Consider the following 14,135-nt stretch of genomic DNA (forward strand, 5'->3'; position numbering starts at 1 on the left):
GATGTTTGAATTACTTGCTTAATGGAAACTAGGTAAATTTGTGGCAAATAGGCAAGTGCTTTATTTGAAGCAACCTCCCTGCTGCTTCACACCTTGCATCTTTATGACAAGTAAGAGGTTTGTGTATATTTTCCAGGATATATTTATGTGTATTTTTCTGGTATAAGTACTGACCTGGCTTTTGAAGAAAACTTTCGTGGACTAAGGCTATACACTTTTGGTCATTTATACTTGCATTTCTTTTCAGATATACCACCAACTATGTATAAGAATTAGCTTTCATCTAGTAACTATTTAAAAATACCTGCTAATTAACATCATTTCTGAAGGGATCAAGTTGTAGGGAACCTTTTTTTTTTTTTTTTTCCCTTTTTTTTTTTGACTGTAAACATGTATTTAATTTTGGTAGGACCTTAGTACTGTTATGTGTAAATCAGCAGTTGTTTCTCATGCTATGTTAAGTAATTTGTGTTCAACCGAGGCAAGATTAATGCCTGAATTTTTGGGACAGAGCTGCAGCTGGTAGTCAGAACAATTTTTACCTGACCATGTGAAGAGTAAATGCTTTCTAAGTGACAGAACTTCTAGTATGTTACAGTCAAGTAAATGTATATCAAATTGATTTAATTTGCCATCTCTTTGTTAAGCAATTTGGATTCCTCTAATGTTCCAGTACTGCACATCTGTGCTGACATGGTGTGTAACGCCTGTCTGGTGGTGTTACAGCTTCTGATGCAAAAATGCGGCTATATAAGTAACTAAATAAACTCATTCAATGTCTGAGATTATAGTTATGGTAAGCATGTTTTGAAAAAAATCTTTCTTCACTGATACCATACATATCCCTGTATTCGACACTGCTTGGTCATTGGGAATTAATTCATAATTCCCGCATTTCCCAATATTTGTGTTTTATTGAGAAGAAGGGATTCCTTCTAAATAGCTATCAATTAACTATGAAAATATTGTGTCTGTTTTTCTTGTTTCCTAACAGCACAACTTGGAGACTATAATGCTTCAGTGCATCATCCAGGATATCTGTCAAACTTCAAGTTTATACCAGAACAGAACAAAGATTTTCTTATCAAAGTAGAATCGCTACATGAGCAACACAGGTAACATTAACTTTCAGTTGTCTCTCACCTCTTGAGATTTTAAACAAAAAAAAAAGATGCCAAAAGGAAGACACAAGTTCATAGTTGTTCCAGTACAACAGAGAATTTTAGGTTCTAAAGTTTCTATTAAATGAAATATTTCAGTTTATCACGTAGGTGCTAGACTAATCACATTCAGAGTATGATGCCAATGTGTTAAAAAGTTTAAATAAATTTCTAGCTATAACAACCAGTAGATCAGTTAGCATTATACATTACTCATGGAAACCATCTAGAGCACTGCATTAGATGTTTGAGGAGTTTTTTTTGATCAAGGCCATTTGACTATTTTTCAAATGCTATAGACTTTTATTTTTGTCTCCTGGGTGCAATATAAAGGCTACAACAGATTATTCGAGTCAGTCTACTGCCAATTACTCTTTCTGACCCTGTTGATTTGTCTCTTGTAAGACAGCAGCTTTAGAATCAGTGATGTTGATCGGATACTCACAAGATGAATGCAAATATGCCAGCCTAAGGAATTCTGTATGAGCACTTGAGCAAATGAAATCTGAATCTATATGGACTTGTTATCTTTGTATCTTTACTGCAGGAGAACTAGTTCCCCTCTCTCCTAGTTTATTTGATTTATAGCTTGAAATACCTCCATTTTCATTTTCCTCTAATATTCCTCCACTTTTTTTTTGTCATCTTTTGATACTCTCACCTCCCCTTCTTGTTTCTTTACTGCTAGTGGATGTAGTGAGTAGTTGTTGCTTTGTCATTTATGTGGCAAAACAGAGAACTATTGAACCCTAACTGCAACCATTCCCTCTGTGTAGGTGCTGATCTGAACTGCTTTCCCAGCAGTTCATGTTCAGGAACACAACACTTGAGACCTCTATGCCTCCCAAATTAATTTGCAGTTTCCAATAGGCTCAGGAGTTTTTAGAGATGGCCTTGTAGACAAGCATGAATAAATCTGCTTGTCTTTACGAAGCAATCATCTCACAGACCACTGAGAAGAGTCTTGAAGTGGTTGGGTTGGACTCATGTATTTAGTGCTGTCATAGCCAGAGGTATAAAACTGATTACGTCGTGCAGGGAACAGGCTAGCAGTTACTGTTGTTCCAGAAGAAGGTGTGGTGGGATCTGTATGAAAGCCTCCTCTGTTTTCTGGGTCCTTTCAGTGAAACTGATGCTTTCATTGAGTGTTTTTGGTAGAGAGAAACCTTGATGTCTGAGAAGTTTAACTGCTGTATTTGAATTCACATAGGTGATGGTAAGCGAAGTTCTGAATAAAAATACTAGAGTAGACTGGACTGTGAAAAAATGTTTCTTTATCGTTTTAGCATGTTTTTGCAACTTAGCTCTTCAGGCCTATTTATTTCAGAGTGCAGGGAGAGGCAGATGAGTTGTCATATATTCTGGAAGCATTTTTTGCATCTTCGTTTGGCATTCATAGTGAATACATGGTATTGACTAGACCAATACCATTAGCATAGTTGACAAGAATGGTTCTGGTATTCACCAGGCCTACTGTGAAGGAAAGACAGAAAAGGATAAATTATCCTCTTACAATTTGAGAACAGTATTGTTTTGGAATGAAATTTCTGCTGATCTGGATTAAATAATATTTGCTGTAGACCATATGGGATATCTGTAAATTCTTATCCCTTTTAAATTGACATTCTTAGATTGAGATTGCAAAGCCAGCCCTATAAACATCTCTTCTTTTTCTTTCTTTAGGGTCTGTCCTTTGGGAAGCTTTCACAAAGGAAAATTAAAAGGGTGGAATTGCTGAAACACAATACAGGCTTAAGAAGCCATGTTATGTCTTGTACGTTGTAGTTCAGTGCAAGGTTTTTATAGCTAGTTTGTATGTTGTTTTGCAAAATCTGAGAAAGTAGTGCTATGAACACGTTCATATCAGGCACTATTTAGTGGACAGGACATAGCTGTTAAGAAAGCAACTGCTGCAATATTGAACTGGTATAGCTTCAGAAATTTTCTTTTTGTGTTCTTCCCTAAATCCATAACAGTGGATTTCTGTGTGTAGTTTGTTCTAACACGGTTCTTACCTTTTTTTGCTAAATACATAAATATCCACATCCTAAAAGCTCAGGCTATTATCCAAATTTGTAATGTTTTCTTAGTGCTTGCTAGATCTAGCCATCAGTTTGAGGGATGCGTTTGAAACTTCAGATTATGCTTATATTTCAGATGATGTTTGTTAGGACTTGGGTATCAAGTGCTGTAAAAATTGGAAGGAGAAACCAAGACTGGTTACCTCTTGACTGTCTATCTTTCTGAGTAGCTACTACCTACTTAGGGATCTCAAAGTTTAATTTCATCTCTAGTTGAGTAGAGAGATGCAATAACAAGAAGAAAAAAACCCCTAAGTTTGTGCTGAGATATTTTTCTTGTTGGCCCTTCAAGACACAAGGCTTGATTGGTCAGGTGTAGATGGTGTAGGCAAATTGAGAATTAAAATTTGCAGGCATTAGTAAAATTGTCATTTTTTTTTTTTTTCTGTACCTTTCTGATACACAGAAATAGATAAGGTCTGCTAATATTTTTCAAAATCAAGGTGACAAGTAGTCACTGTAGATGTAGATCTGAGTAAACAGTTTGTCTCTGGATTGTGACAAATAGCTCTTTTTTTATCTTTGCTCTTTTTTCCAATATTGTGACATCGACAAGCCACACTGCTGGCAGTGGCTTTCCAGTTCAAGGTAACTTTAGTTTCATGAAGCGTGATGTAATATCTCCTAGAGGGGCTGTTTCAGGGTATAGTATTTTGTTGACTTGGAATTGGAAAAGATGGATATTAATTAGAAGTAATAGATGTCCACCTTTTGAGGTAAAGACCCTCTTAAAAAAGAGAATTATTGTCTTATGTTGAACGCCTTTGTATCTGGAGTTTTCAACATAATACAATATTATGTCAGCTCTTTACAGGTTGTATTTAAATTTCACTTGTTTAATGTAATTTTGTGTGTGTCATTTTGGAAGCTCACCTAGCAAAGAGCTGTTTTTACCTGCCCTGCCCTTGGTTGCAGGTGTGAAAGGATGATATTGGATATCTTTTCTACTTAAACATGTGTAGATATTACGCACAACCCTCAACCTCTATTCTTACGGTGACTCCAACTTGCTGTAGTGCCTGAACCGCTGATCTGTGCTGTGAGACCAGGATCGCTGTGGGCACAGCACAGTGTCAACAGGCTCTGACAGATCCCAGGTTAGCCGTGCCTCTTGTTTGATTGGTTCTTGACTGGTCTTGGCCTTGCAGCTTATTGAAAGGGGCTGCTTTTGTTATCACGCCTAAAGGAATCTTGTTTAGGCCACTTTGCATTCCTCTCAGATGAATAAGTGGTAGGCTGCATGGGAGAACAGTCTAGGTAGGGTTCACTTTTGGATTCTTTGTTTTTAAAACTCCTGGCAGATTCTATGTAGCCCTTTCATGAAAATATATAATCTGTTTATTTGAGGTGTGGGGATTTTTGAGTTTTTGTCTCTGGAAGGTAAAGTCTTGAAAGTGAGGCTTTCTAGAAGACCAGAAAATAAATTCTTTGTAAGCCTTGCAGCACATTTCACATGTAGCAGTGGGAGAAAAAATTATTTTAGGACTTAGAGATTGTAGATAAAATCAGATGGCTTTTCCTCAGTGAGTGTCATAACTTATTTAATCTTCTTTCTCCTCATTTTTAGCACATTCCCGATCATAATCTTTCTTCTAAATTACTTCCTTCTGAGACACTGAGCAATATAGAATATTTACACATAAAAAAAGCTTTTACAGCTTAAAATAAAACAGATAATAATTATTTTTCTGGAAAAAAACTGTTCTAGAATGGCTAAGGTAATAACATCTTGTATAATCTGCTAGATTTTTGTTGAGAGAAGTTTAGGAGGGCCTTAACCAGTGAAGAATCTGTGGCACTAGATGATGTGGTTTATTTGTCAGACACAAGGCAATTGGATTCTTTTTTCTATATTTGGAATAAATCTGTCATCATGTCTTTTATCTTTGACTATGGTCCATTTGTTTTTTTCCCCCTCTTTTAGTGGCCTCAAGCAATCTGAAGCAGAGTCCTGCTACATAAATATAGCACGAACACTTGAATTCTATGGAGTGGAATTGCACAGTGGTAGAGTATGTTTACATTGTGATTTTTCACTTGGGGAAAAAGATGCCTATTTAATATAAATTAAATAGCAGCAAGACCAGTAGCATTTAAGTATTGAATTTATTGTGTTATTTTTAATTCAAGATTTGAGTAATTTTTCAATCAATTCTGTGTAACATAGATGCTGGAATTTCAACCAAACGTAAATTCCTTAAAACAGTAGCAATGTATTTTTAAGATCAATTATTTCAATACTGCAATACATTTTACTTAATAATCTTACTAAAGTTTATGAATGTCTTAGCATGAAAGAAAATGAATGCTTTGTGTAGTGCTCTGATGTAGTTGGCAGGTGTTTTAAGAGTTTACTTTCTCTAAATTTTCCAATGCAGTGTTAAGAGTATAGAGATTTTATTATTATTATTCCTGTATTCCCTAACTCCAGGTTAGATCTAAGCAATATTTAACAGTGTGGAAGATGACCACTAAAAATGCATTTCAGATCTTTCAGATACAGAGTGCTCATTGATAAAAAACATGTCTTAGTACTTCACTAGCTACTGGGATTTAGTTGCTTGATAACATGAGCTATTCAAGACGAATGCCTGAAATACTTTTTTCTTTCTTTTCAATTGCATCCTAGTGTGCAAGCTATCATTTGTGCTTTTACGTAATAGCAAGCTATTTTGATATAAAGCTTGCAGCATAAAAACTTAATGAAGTGTAATGCAAATGACTGATTTCCTAAATGAAAGTAACTACTGTTTTTCCTAATATTTTTCTAAGATTTGTTAATAATCCTGACACTGAGAATTTTAGTGAAAAAGAATCCATTTCCATAATGATGAAAGGGATAGAAAAGGTCATTTTTTTCAGCCTGAGATTTTTTTTCTGGTTTTTCTTTATGCTGCCACGAATAAGTGAGCGTTGCATAAGATTTCTACAATTTCCTGAGGTACTCCTGTATAAAACCACTGTAATTACATTTATATTCATGAAACATAATACTCAAACAGTAGAGGCCTTTTTTAAGGATGGGGAAAAGTATAAAGGAAAGGAGGAAATAACTGAAGTGATCAAAATGTGGACTATTAGTGCTCATACCATCAGGAGAGGCAACTGTTATGTGGCAGCTGTTAAAGGTGATCATATATCCTGGTTCACAAGCATTGGTTGAGGGTAAGTAATCCAGCATACATGAACAAATTTCAGGTATTCTTGTGTCTTCTAAGAATGTAAAAGCCTTCCCAATTTATAAGGTGATTACCTTTAAATAGTAAACAGACGTCTTATTAAATCTGACTTGGTCCAGGTTTGTTATCTGGTCATCTATCACTTTTCTGTTGTATTGAAGAACCCTTTACCATCACACTGGAGATTGCACTATATACACTTAATTTGATTACTCTATGCCTTTTAACTTCTGTTGTAGCCTAGTATTTTGGTAAGCCAACTTAAGTCCCAAGACTTTCACCATGCAACGATTCTCTTAATATTCATGAATCATAGAATGTCCTGAGTTGGAAGGGACGCACAAGGATCATAGAGTCCAACTCCTGTCCCTGCACAGAGCAACCCCAAAATTCACACCATGTGCCTGATGGTGTTGTCCAATCTCTTCTTGAATGTTGTCAGACTTGAGCATGTGACGGCCTCCCTGGGGAGCCTGTTTTCCAGTGCTCCACCACCCTCTGGATGAAGAACCTTTCCCTAATGTCCAACCTAAACCTCTCCTGGCACATCTTCATGCCATTCCCTTGGGTTCTGTCATTGGTCACCAGAGAGAAGAGATCAGCCCCTCCGCCTCCTCCCCATCTTGTGAGGAAGCTGTAGGCTACCATGAGGTCTCCACTCAGCATCCTCCAACCTGGACAAATCGAGTGAATTAAGCCACTGTTCATATGGCTTCCCCTCTAAACCCTTCACCCACTTATAGCCCTCTTATGGACGTTCTCCAGTAGCTTAATATCTTTTCTATACTGTGGTGCCCAGAACTGCACACAGTGCTCCAGGTGAGGCCCCACCAGTGCAGAGCAGAGCAGGACAATCGCCTCCCTCACCTGGCTGGCAGTGCTGTGCTGGGTACACCCCAGGACATGGTTGGCCCTCTTGGCTACTGGGGATACTGTTGGCTCATGTTCAACTTGCCATCTGCCAGAACCCCTAGATCCCTCTCCACAGAACTGCTTTCCAGCATCTTGTCCCCCAGTCTGTATGTACAGCCAGGATTGCCATGTCCCAGGTGCAAAATCCGGCCCTTGCCCCTGTTGCACTTCATGTGGTTGGTGATTGCCCAGTTCTTCAATTTGTCCAGATCCCTCTGCAGGGCCTCTCTGCCCTCGAGACTGTTGACAGCTCCTCCGAATCTTGTGTCATCAGCAAACTTACTAAATAATCCCTCAAGGCCTGAGTCTAAATCATTTATAATGATATTAAAGAGTACTGGGCCTAAGATGGATCCCTGCAGAACCCCCGCTAGTAACTGGTCACCAGCCTGACATAACTGCATTTACTAGAACCTTTTGAGCCTGGCCCTTTAGCCAGTTGCTCACCCACTGCATTGTGTGTTTATCCAGCTGTATGCTGGACATCTTGTCCAGGAGGATACTGTTGATGAGGTGCTGTTTCTGGAAGTTCTTCAATTTCCCACATCCTTCCTAGGATGTAGCAAGCCTAGTTGTAGGCCACCGACCTACTTGCAGGATGTCAGTAGTGGTCATACCAGTGCCAGGTGGTGAGGGTAATTTAAAGTGGGTTCAGACATTTTCAACTAAATGAAATTTCATTGCAGTGTACTGGTTAGCTCTGAGTAGAAACACCTTCTGGACATGACTACTTAAACATTGTACCTTTTTTACCCTGTACTTTGTTTCATATTCAGTGTCCTGGGACTCACAGGTTGTCAGAATATTAGTCATGAGGCCCTACTCTGCCTGACACCAAACTGTGTGATCTGAATCAAATGGAGTATAGATTTGAATCAAAGCCTTTTCTATTCCAGGCTGCTAACATGCAGACCATCTTGCTACAGTTTCAGTCCAAATTAATATTTTTATCACAATTCAATTTTTCTGAAGGATGGAAATGTTTGAACTGGTCTCTGTTTTCTCTAGAAGTTGAAGTGAACATCTAGGCATCTAGAAACTGCTAGGAAGGAAGCAGAAAGCAAAATAGAAAATGTCATGCCACCTTTTAAATCTGTACAGGGAAGGATAACTATCATTAATGTTTTAGGGAAAAGTCTTCTGTAGCAGGTGAGCAGCATGAAGAACATGAATAATGAACAGGGCTTTTTTTTTGGTTTGGTAGTATAAGATCTAAGGAGCTTCAGTCTCCCTAGAAAGAGATAGGTTTAAGTAAAAGGAACTTTTTCTATATGGATGCAATTGAACTGTGGGGGTTTCTGCTATTTTAATGGATGCCCGAGGTGAAATAGGTATCAATAACAATTACATAGTTCAGTGGAAGAATGATTCACTAGACTCCATTAAACGTACCAAAAGCTTCTGACCCTGGATATCCTCTAGCTTTAAACCTTTATTAGTAGATGTGTGAGGGGGTTTTTGTTTGTTTGTTTGGGGTTTTTTTTTTTTAATGTCTCTGGAGCTTTGTACTTCTAAAACATTGATTACAAGTTGTTGTTTGGACTGAGTGCCATGAGGCAAACCTTTCAACCAACATATTATCATTGATTGTGCCCGTGAAGGCCTGTGACAGCAGTGAATTATATCAAAATGGACATTCTCGGCATAGTCTTCCATTTGTGAGTGTTTTGCCTGTGCTGCAGTAGTCCTGCAGAAGATTACTCCTCAACATTTGGTCTTATCTGGTAGCCCGTGTTGGCTGTAAATGACACTTTTCTGAAGTTTGAAACAGTTCATTTCTGATTTTTTTTAGTGAAAGTTGGATACCTCCCACCAATATGCGGATTCTTAAGAGGTGACCACATTGCTCCCCAGCTTTGGCAGGGATATTTGCCATGTCCGCTGATATCCTCCGCCCTGCTTAGTACTGCTCTTAAATCACTCTTCCAGTTTTGTCAAATTCCAATGGTTTGAACAGATTTAGCAGCGACCAGTTAAGCTATGGCTTTTTGAAAGGGTTTATCTCTGTGTATCCTTAGGATTCATCTCTTTGCTGCTAAAATTGTCTTAGTCCTCTTAGAATGTGTATAGCAGAGGAACCAGGTAACACCTTGGTTTTAAACTGATGGCCAAAAGAAGCTGGTGCTTCTGCACTGGTGGCTGAGTAGGATACATTTATACAGATTAATACCTGGTTGCCTTAATTTTAATGTTTTATGGTACAAAGTTAGATAGTGAGCTTTCGTTTTAGTAACTTGCTAAACATGAAACTTCCATTAGTGAATTATTCTGAGCTCAGTTTTCATCACTACTTTCTCTGAGGACAGATCTGAACTGCTAAAATTGTAATATTCAAAAATGAAATAGTGTTAAGACAGGCAGGAGAGTGAATTCAAGACCTTAAAACTGTACTGAGATTTCTTGAAGTCCTAATCTCCTTTTGATTCTGGACCACTATCTCATCTGCTCAATAATTAGTCTGATATTAACTCATATTTCATTTTTACTCAGAGAGATGAAGTAAGGAAATTTGCAGAATTAATATTATTTTCATATCCGCATAAGTCCAGATGGTAATTGAAATGAAATCAAATATGAATCAGTATTTAACTAGCTAGATGCCTGGCATGATAATTTTTATCTTTATAATGTTTTAATGATCTTTATAAAGAAACAGGTAAAAAGAAAAATATATGAATGTTTTTTCTTAGTTGTGCAATTTAATAGCATAGGTGTTTTGAAAAGGAAATAACTGCAGATCTACATCACCTTTCTTTTGGGAGACCCTGTTTCTTTATGCTTGTCCAAAATCTTGGTTTTGAATTTCTTAGGTTTAACACAGGAGAATTCATTACAACAAATAACATGGGAGATCCGTGTTTTGGACTGAGGCAGAGGGGGCTGGGGAATGAACTTTGTTCTGACAAAGCTCCTGGAGAAAATAGAGTGATTTAGCCTAATTAATCCCTATCAAGTGTTTAGCTAATCCTATATTTCTTCTAAATCATGTAGGTTTTTATTTTTTTTTCCCCTAAAGCTGTTTTTTTTTCTTCACAGGTGTGTTTTTGTTTGTTTACTTTTTTGTTTGATTTTTGTTTGTTTGTTTTTTGCTTTTTTGGTTGTTTGGTTGTTTGGTGGTTGTTTTTTTTTGTTTGGTTCGTTTTGGGGGGGTGGTTTGTTTGTTTTTCTGTTCTTTTTTGGGGGTTATTTGTTTGTTTTTATTGGTCTTGTTTTTCTTTTTTGTGTTTTTTTTGTTGTTTAAAGTGGAACACTGGAATAAGCTACAAGTGCGTAATAGTACAGGTTTCTGCGCTGCTTTAGGTTGGCTGTATCATTGGCAGGGGCAGCTAAATGGCATGTGATTCATCTCCTGAAATACCTTATTTTTCCCCCCAGGTATTAAAATAACGGGGTGTTGATTCTTGGTTCCTATATTATGCTGGCATAAACTGGCAATTTAGGAGCTGCTTCTAATGGAGATTCAGCAAGCTCCTGTAGCAGCAGTTCTTGGCAAAGTGGAGAAGCAGGTTGCTGAGGATTATTAATAATTTCAGCTGATTCTGGGCTACCTTGAGTGTATTCTGACTGTTACCCACCTAAAGATTTTCTTTTACTATACTCTGAGATCTGACTATTGCTCTCATCTTGTCAATATTCACTGTTATGGCACTATGTATTATATAGGTTATGCTCATACTCTATGAACTGCTGTGGTATTTCCTGGAGGTTTGTTTAGAAATCACATTGCAAATTAGGTTCAGCTTCATTCATTCATATGCCGGTGTCACACTTCTGTTCAACTATTTTTGAAGGATTTATTGTAGACTTTCTACAGTATTGTTAGAGCTCATGCTACCTGTTCTATTCTTCTGTACCTTACTAACATAAAGAAATTGGGATTGGGCATACAAGAAAACATTAACTGAGCACAGACTACCATCTAGAGGAGCAGCTAAGCTACTGAAGGCATTAAGAGAATCCATTATCTTTGGCCATGCATTACAAAATAGTCTGAAACTACTTTTGAGTTAAATGTGATGTTTTAACCAGTGGGTTCTATACATACATGTAGATGTATGTATGTGGTCAGCTCTATTTAGAAATCTGTGTAATAACTTCTTAGTATGTGTCAATCAAAGAGAAACAGGAAGCCAAGGTTTGTAACTTTTGTTACATCAGTTTGGATTTAGTCTCAAATGGACCATTCAGTGTCCTCACCCTGAACTTTTTTTTCTTCTTTTAACTCAAGTGTTTGCTTATATGAAAGCATGTGTTACCTCTTGAGTATCTCAATACTTATAAAGGATTGTAAATGGATGGATTTGTTTTTCCAGTTGAGTGTGTTAAGCTAATGTCTAGTTTTTGGTTTAGTTAACAATGGATTCAGTTCAGTGTATCCCATATTCATGTACATGTGTATATTCCTCTAGCATACTCTCATATGCAGAATAGTGGTCACCTCCTGCCCAGTCTTTGTTGGTAAGACCTTTTTGGAAAAAAAATAAGGAAAAATTTCCTTTGCCTTTTTGAACAGCTTACAATCAGGTCACTTTTGTATAGTTCCCAAATTTCTGTTACATTTACGTTACTGATCTTGGGACATACTTTAACTTCTTTCCCATGGTTAAATTAATATGGCTGGACTTGAAAATTTAGTCTGATACTGACCTAAAGAGTATCTAGTGTAGTACGAGAAACATTACAAGGTGTGTTAATGAGTGAAACTTCATAATACCTAGTAGACAACATCAAAAGAAAGATGTGCATGAGAAAATAAATGAAATATGTGATTGAATTTTTACATCAGGAGTAGAAATTTAAGTATTTGAAACTTGAAAATTAATTTATAATTAGATAAATGGGAATGACACAAACTCCGTCTGCATTCTTAACAGTATTTTTCTTTTGCAGGATCTCCATAATCTAGATCTCATGATTGGGATTGCATCCAGTGGAATTGCTGTATATAGAAAACTCATCTGCACAAGCTTCTATCCCTGGTAAATTCCTTTACTAGTAAAGAAGTATGTCTGGGCTTTTTAATCTTATTTCCATTTGCTTTAACATTTACTCCAAAGAAGCCTACAGTACAAAAATTTGTTCTTTATGGGATATCATGGTATTTCTTTGTATTGAGATAAAAATGAAACCTGTTGCCTGAGCTTTTAATTCTCTAAGACTTTTGAACTCCTTGCACTGTGTGAAGTCTTGATCAAGTTAATTTACATGCAAGTGTGAGTACATGAGGACCCTGTGGTCGTAGAGATCTGTAGCTGTTATACCCAATTCTGTGTCTTTTAAAAAAAGTTTATTACTAGCAAAGCTCAACAGTTAATGGTCTGATCATTTTATCCTGTCATTCAGCAAGAAGATACTTGATTCTCAGAAAAGAAATGTAAAATGAGTTATTTGGAATTTCAGATTTAGTGGAACTAGGATAATATAATTTCAACAAATTTTCAAATGTCATCAAACAAGGCTATATAATGTTAGCAAATTCTGGAGTCTCTGGGGGACAGACCTTTGCATTATTCTGTGATACTAAAAACATTAGAATGCATGATAGCGCTGTAGAAAATAATGTCTGTGAAGAAGCAACACAAGAACTGTAATGTGAATGACATTAGAAATTAGTTAAGCTATAAGTATTTATAGTACTTGTGGGCTTTATTAGTTATACTATACTAAAAATGAAAACAAATTCGAAATTACATGAAGGCTGGGCATTTCCATAAGGTTTTTTGATTGGATCAGGAATAATTTTTTCAGTGTTTCTTTTTTAAAATAAGTATGGGTTTGTTTTGTATTCTTGATAAAATATAGATTTATCATGTTATACATGATTTCCTTGTATAATTTGTAACGGTATTTCTGGAGAACATTTTCAGTAAGGTATAGTGTTCTTAATCGTGACAGAAAAGTGCGTTCTAATGGTTTGTGCTCCTTAATTATACAAAAAGGTCCTTCTAAGCAATATTTCTTAAATACTTCAGTCATTCCATCCTTTTATACTGAACCCAACCTAACAGGTATATCCTATGAGAAAGCAAAAACATTGGTTTCAAACTAAATTTTAGTGGAAAATGTATTGCAGAGTCTCTGGATTTTTCTTTTTTTCTTTGCAGTGAGTGATGTTTCAACTCACTTGGATGTACTGTAACCATCTTAAATGTATATCAATTATGCTGTCTTCCAGCTCAGTGATATCTTACATTTTTCCATTTCTAGTGCACAATAAAACATATAAGACTTCTGTCTTTCATCTTTGTGCCCTGAGCTCTACCCTTTCAGATGTTAATCAGCTTCTTTAAACAGCTGCAGGTTTTAAAAAGTGCCAGCTGGAGGCACATTTTCTGTTTTCTGCAAATCTTGTTCTGTCAACCTAAGGTATGAATGGATAATGGGTATTCCTGAAAGCCACAGCGTTGGAATTTTAAAATGCAGCACTATATGATTTGTTAGGGAAGGGGAAGAGAGCTTTATAGCACACAAGACAGGAGGAATTCACAGCTGCTTTGCTACTTTTACTTCTGGAGACCACAGAAGAATAAAGCACAGATGCTATTATAAAACAAGTACAGAGGAATAAAGCACAGATGCTATAATAAAACATCATTCACAAAAAGAAATTGAGGGGAAAAAAAACCCACAGATTTTTCAGTTCTAACAATTACCACTCTAAAATGTGATGTTTAGGCAGCAATATTTTGAGCTGACAGCTAATGCAATTGTTCCAAGCTTTCCTACTCTCCCTCTAAAAATATTTTCTTGACTTGAAAGGAGCAAAAATTCACTACATAGGGGATAAATTTTTCATATTTTCT

At 36.6% G+C, this 14,135-nt stretch overlaps 1 protein-coding gene across 5 annotated transcripts in view; it reads left to right on the plus strand.

Moving 5' to 3' along the window:
• Positions 1-14,135, plus strand: part of PTPN3 (protein tyrosine phosphatase non-receptor type 3) — a 171,720-nt gene that overhangs the window by 95,280 nt on the left and 62,305 nt on the right. For 4 of the 5 annotated variants that reach the window (XM_071804386.1, XM_071804387.1, XM_071804388.1 and 1 more), the window contains 3 exons: positions 995-1,115; positions 5,166-5,253; positions 12,223-12,311. In XM_071804386.1, the coding sequence (XP_071660487.1) occupies positions 995-1,115; positions 5,166-5,253; positions 12,223-12,311 (298 nt within the window). Of the gene's footprint in view, positions 1-994; positions 1,116-5,165; positions 5,254-12,222; positions 12,312-14,135 lie in introns of those variants that run through there. The other variant, XM_071804390.1, reaches the window with a different exon arrangement.

Source organism: Patagioenas fasciata, chromosome 2, assembly GCF_037038585.1.
Source record: "Patagioenas fasciata isolate bPatFas1 chromosome 2, bPatFas1.hap1, whole genome shotgun sequence".
NCBI lineage: Eukaryota > Metazoa > Chordata > Aves > Columbiformes > Columbidae > Patagioenas > Patagioenas fasciata.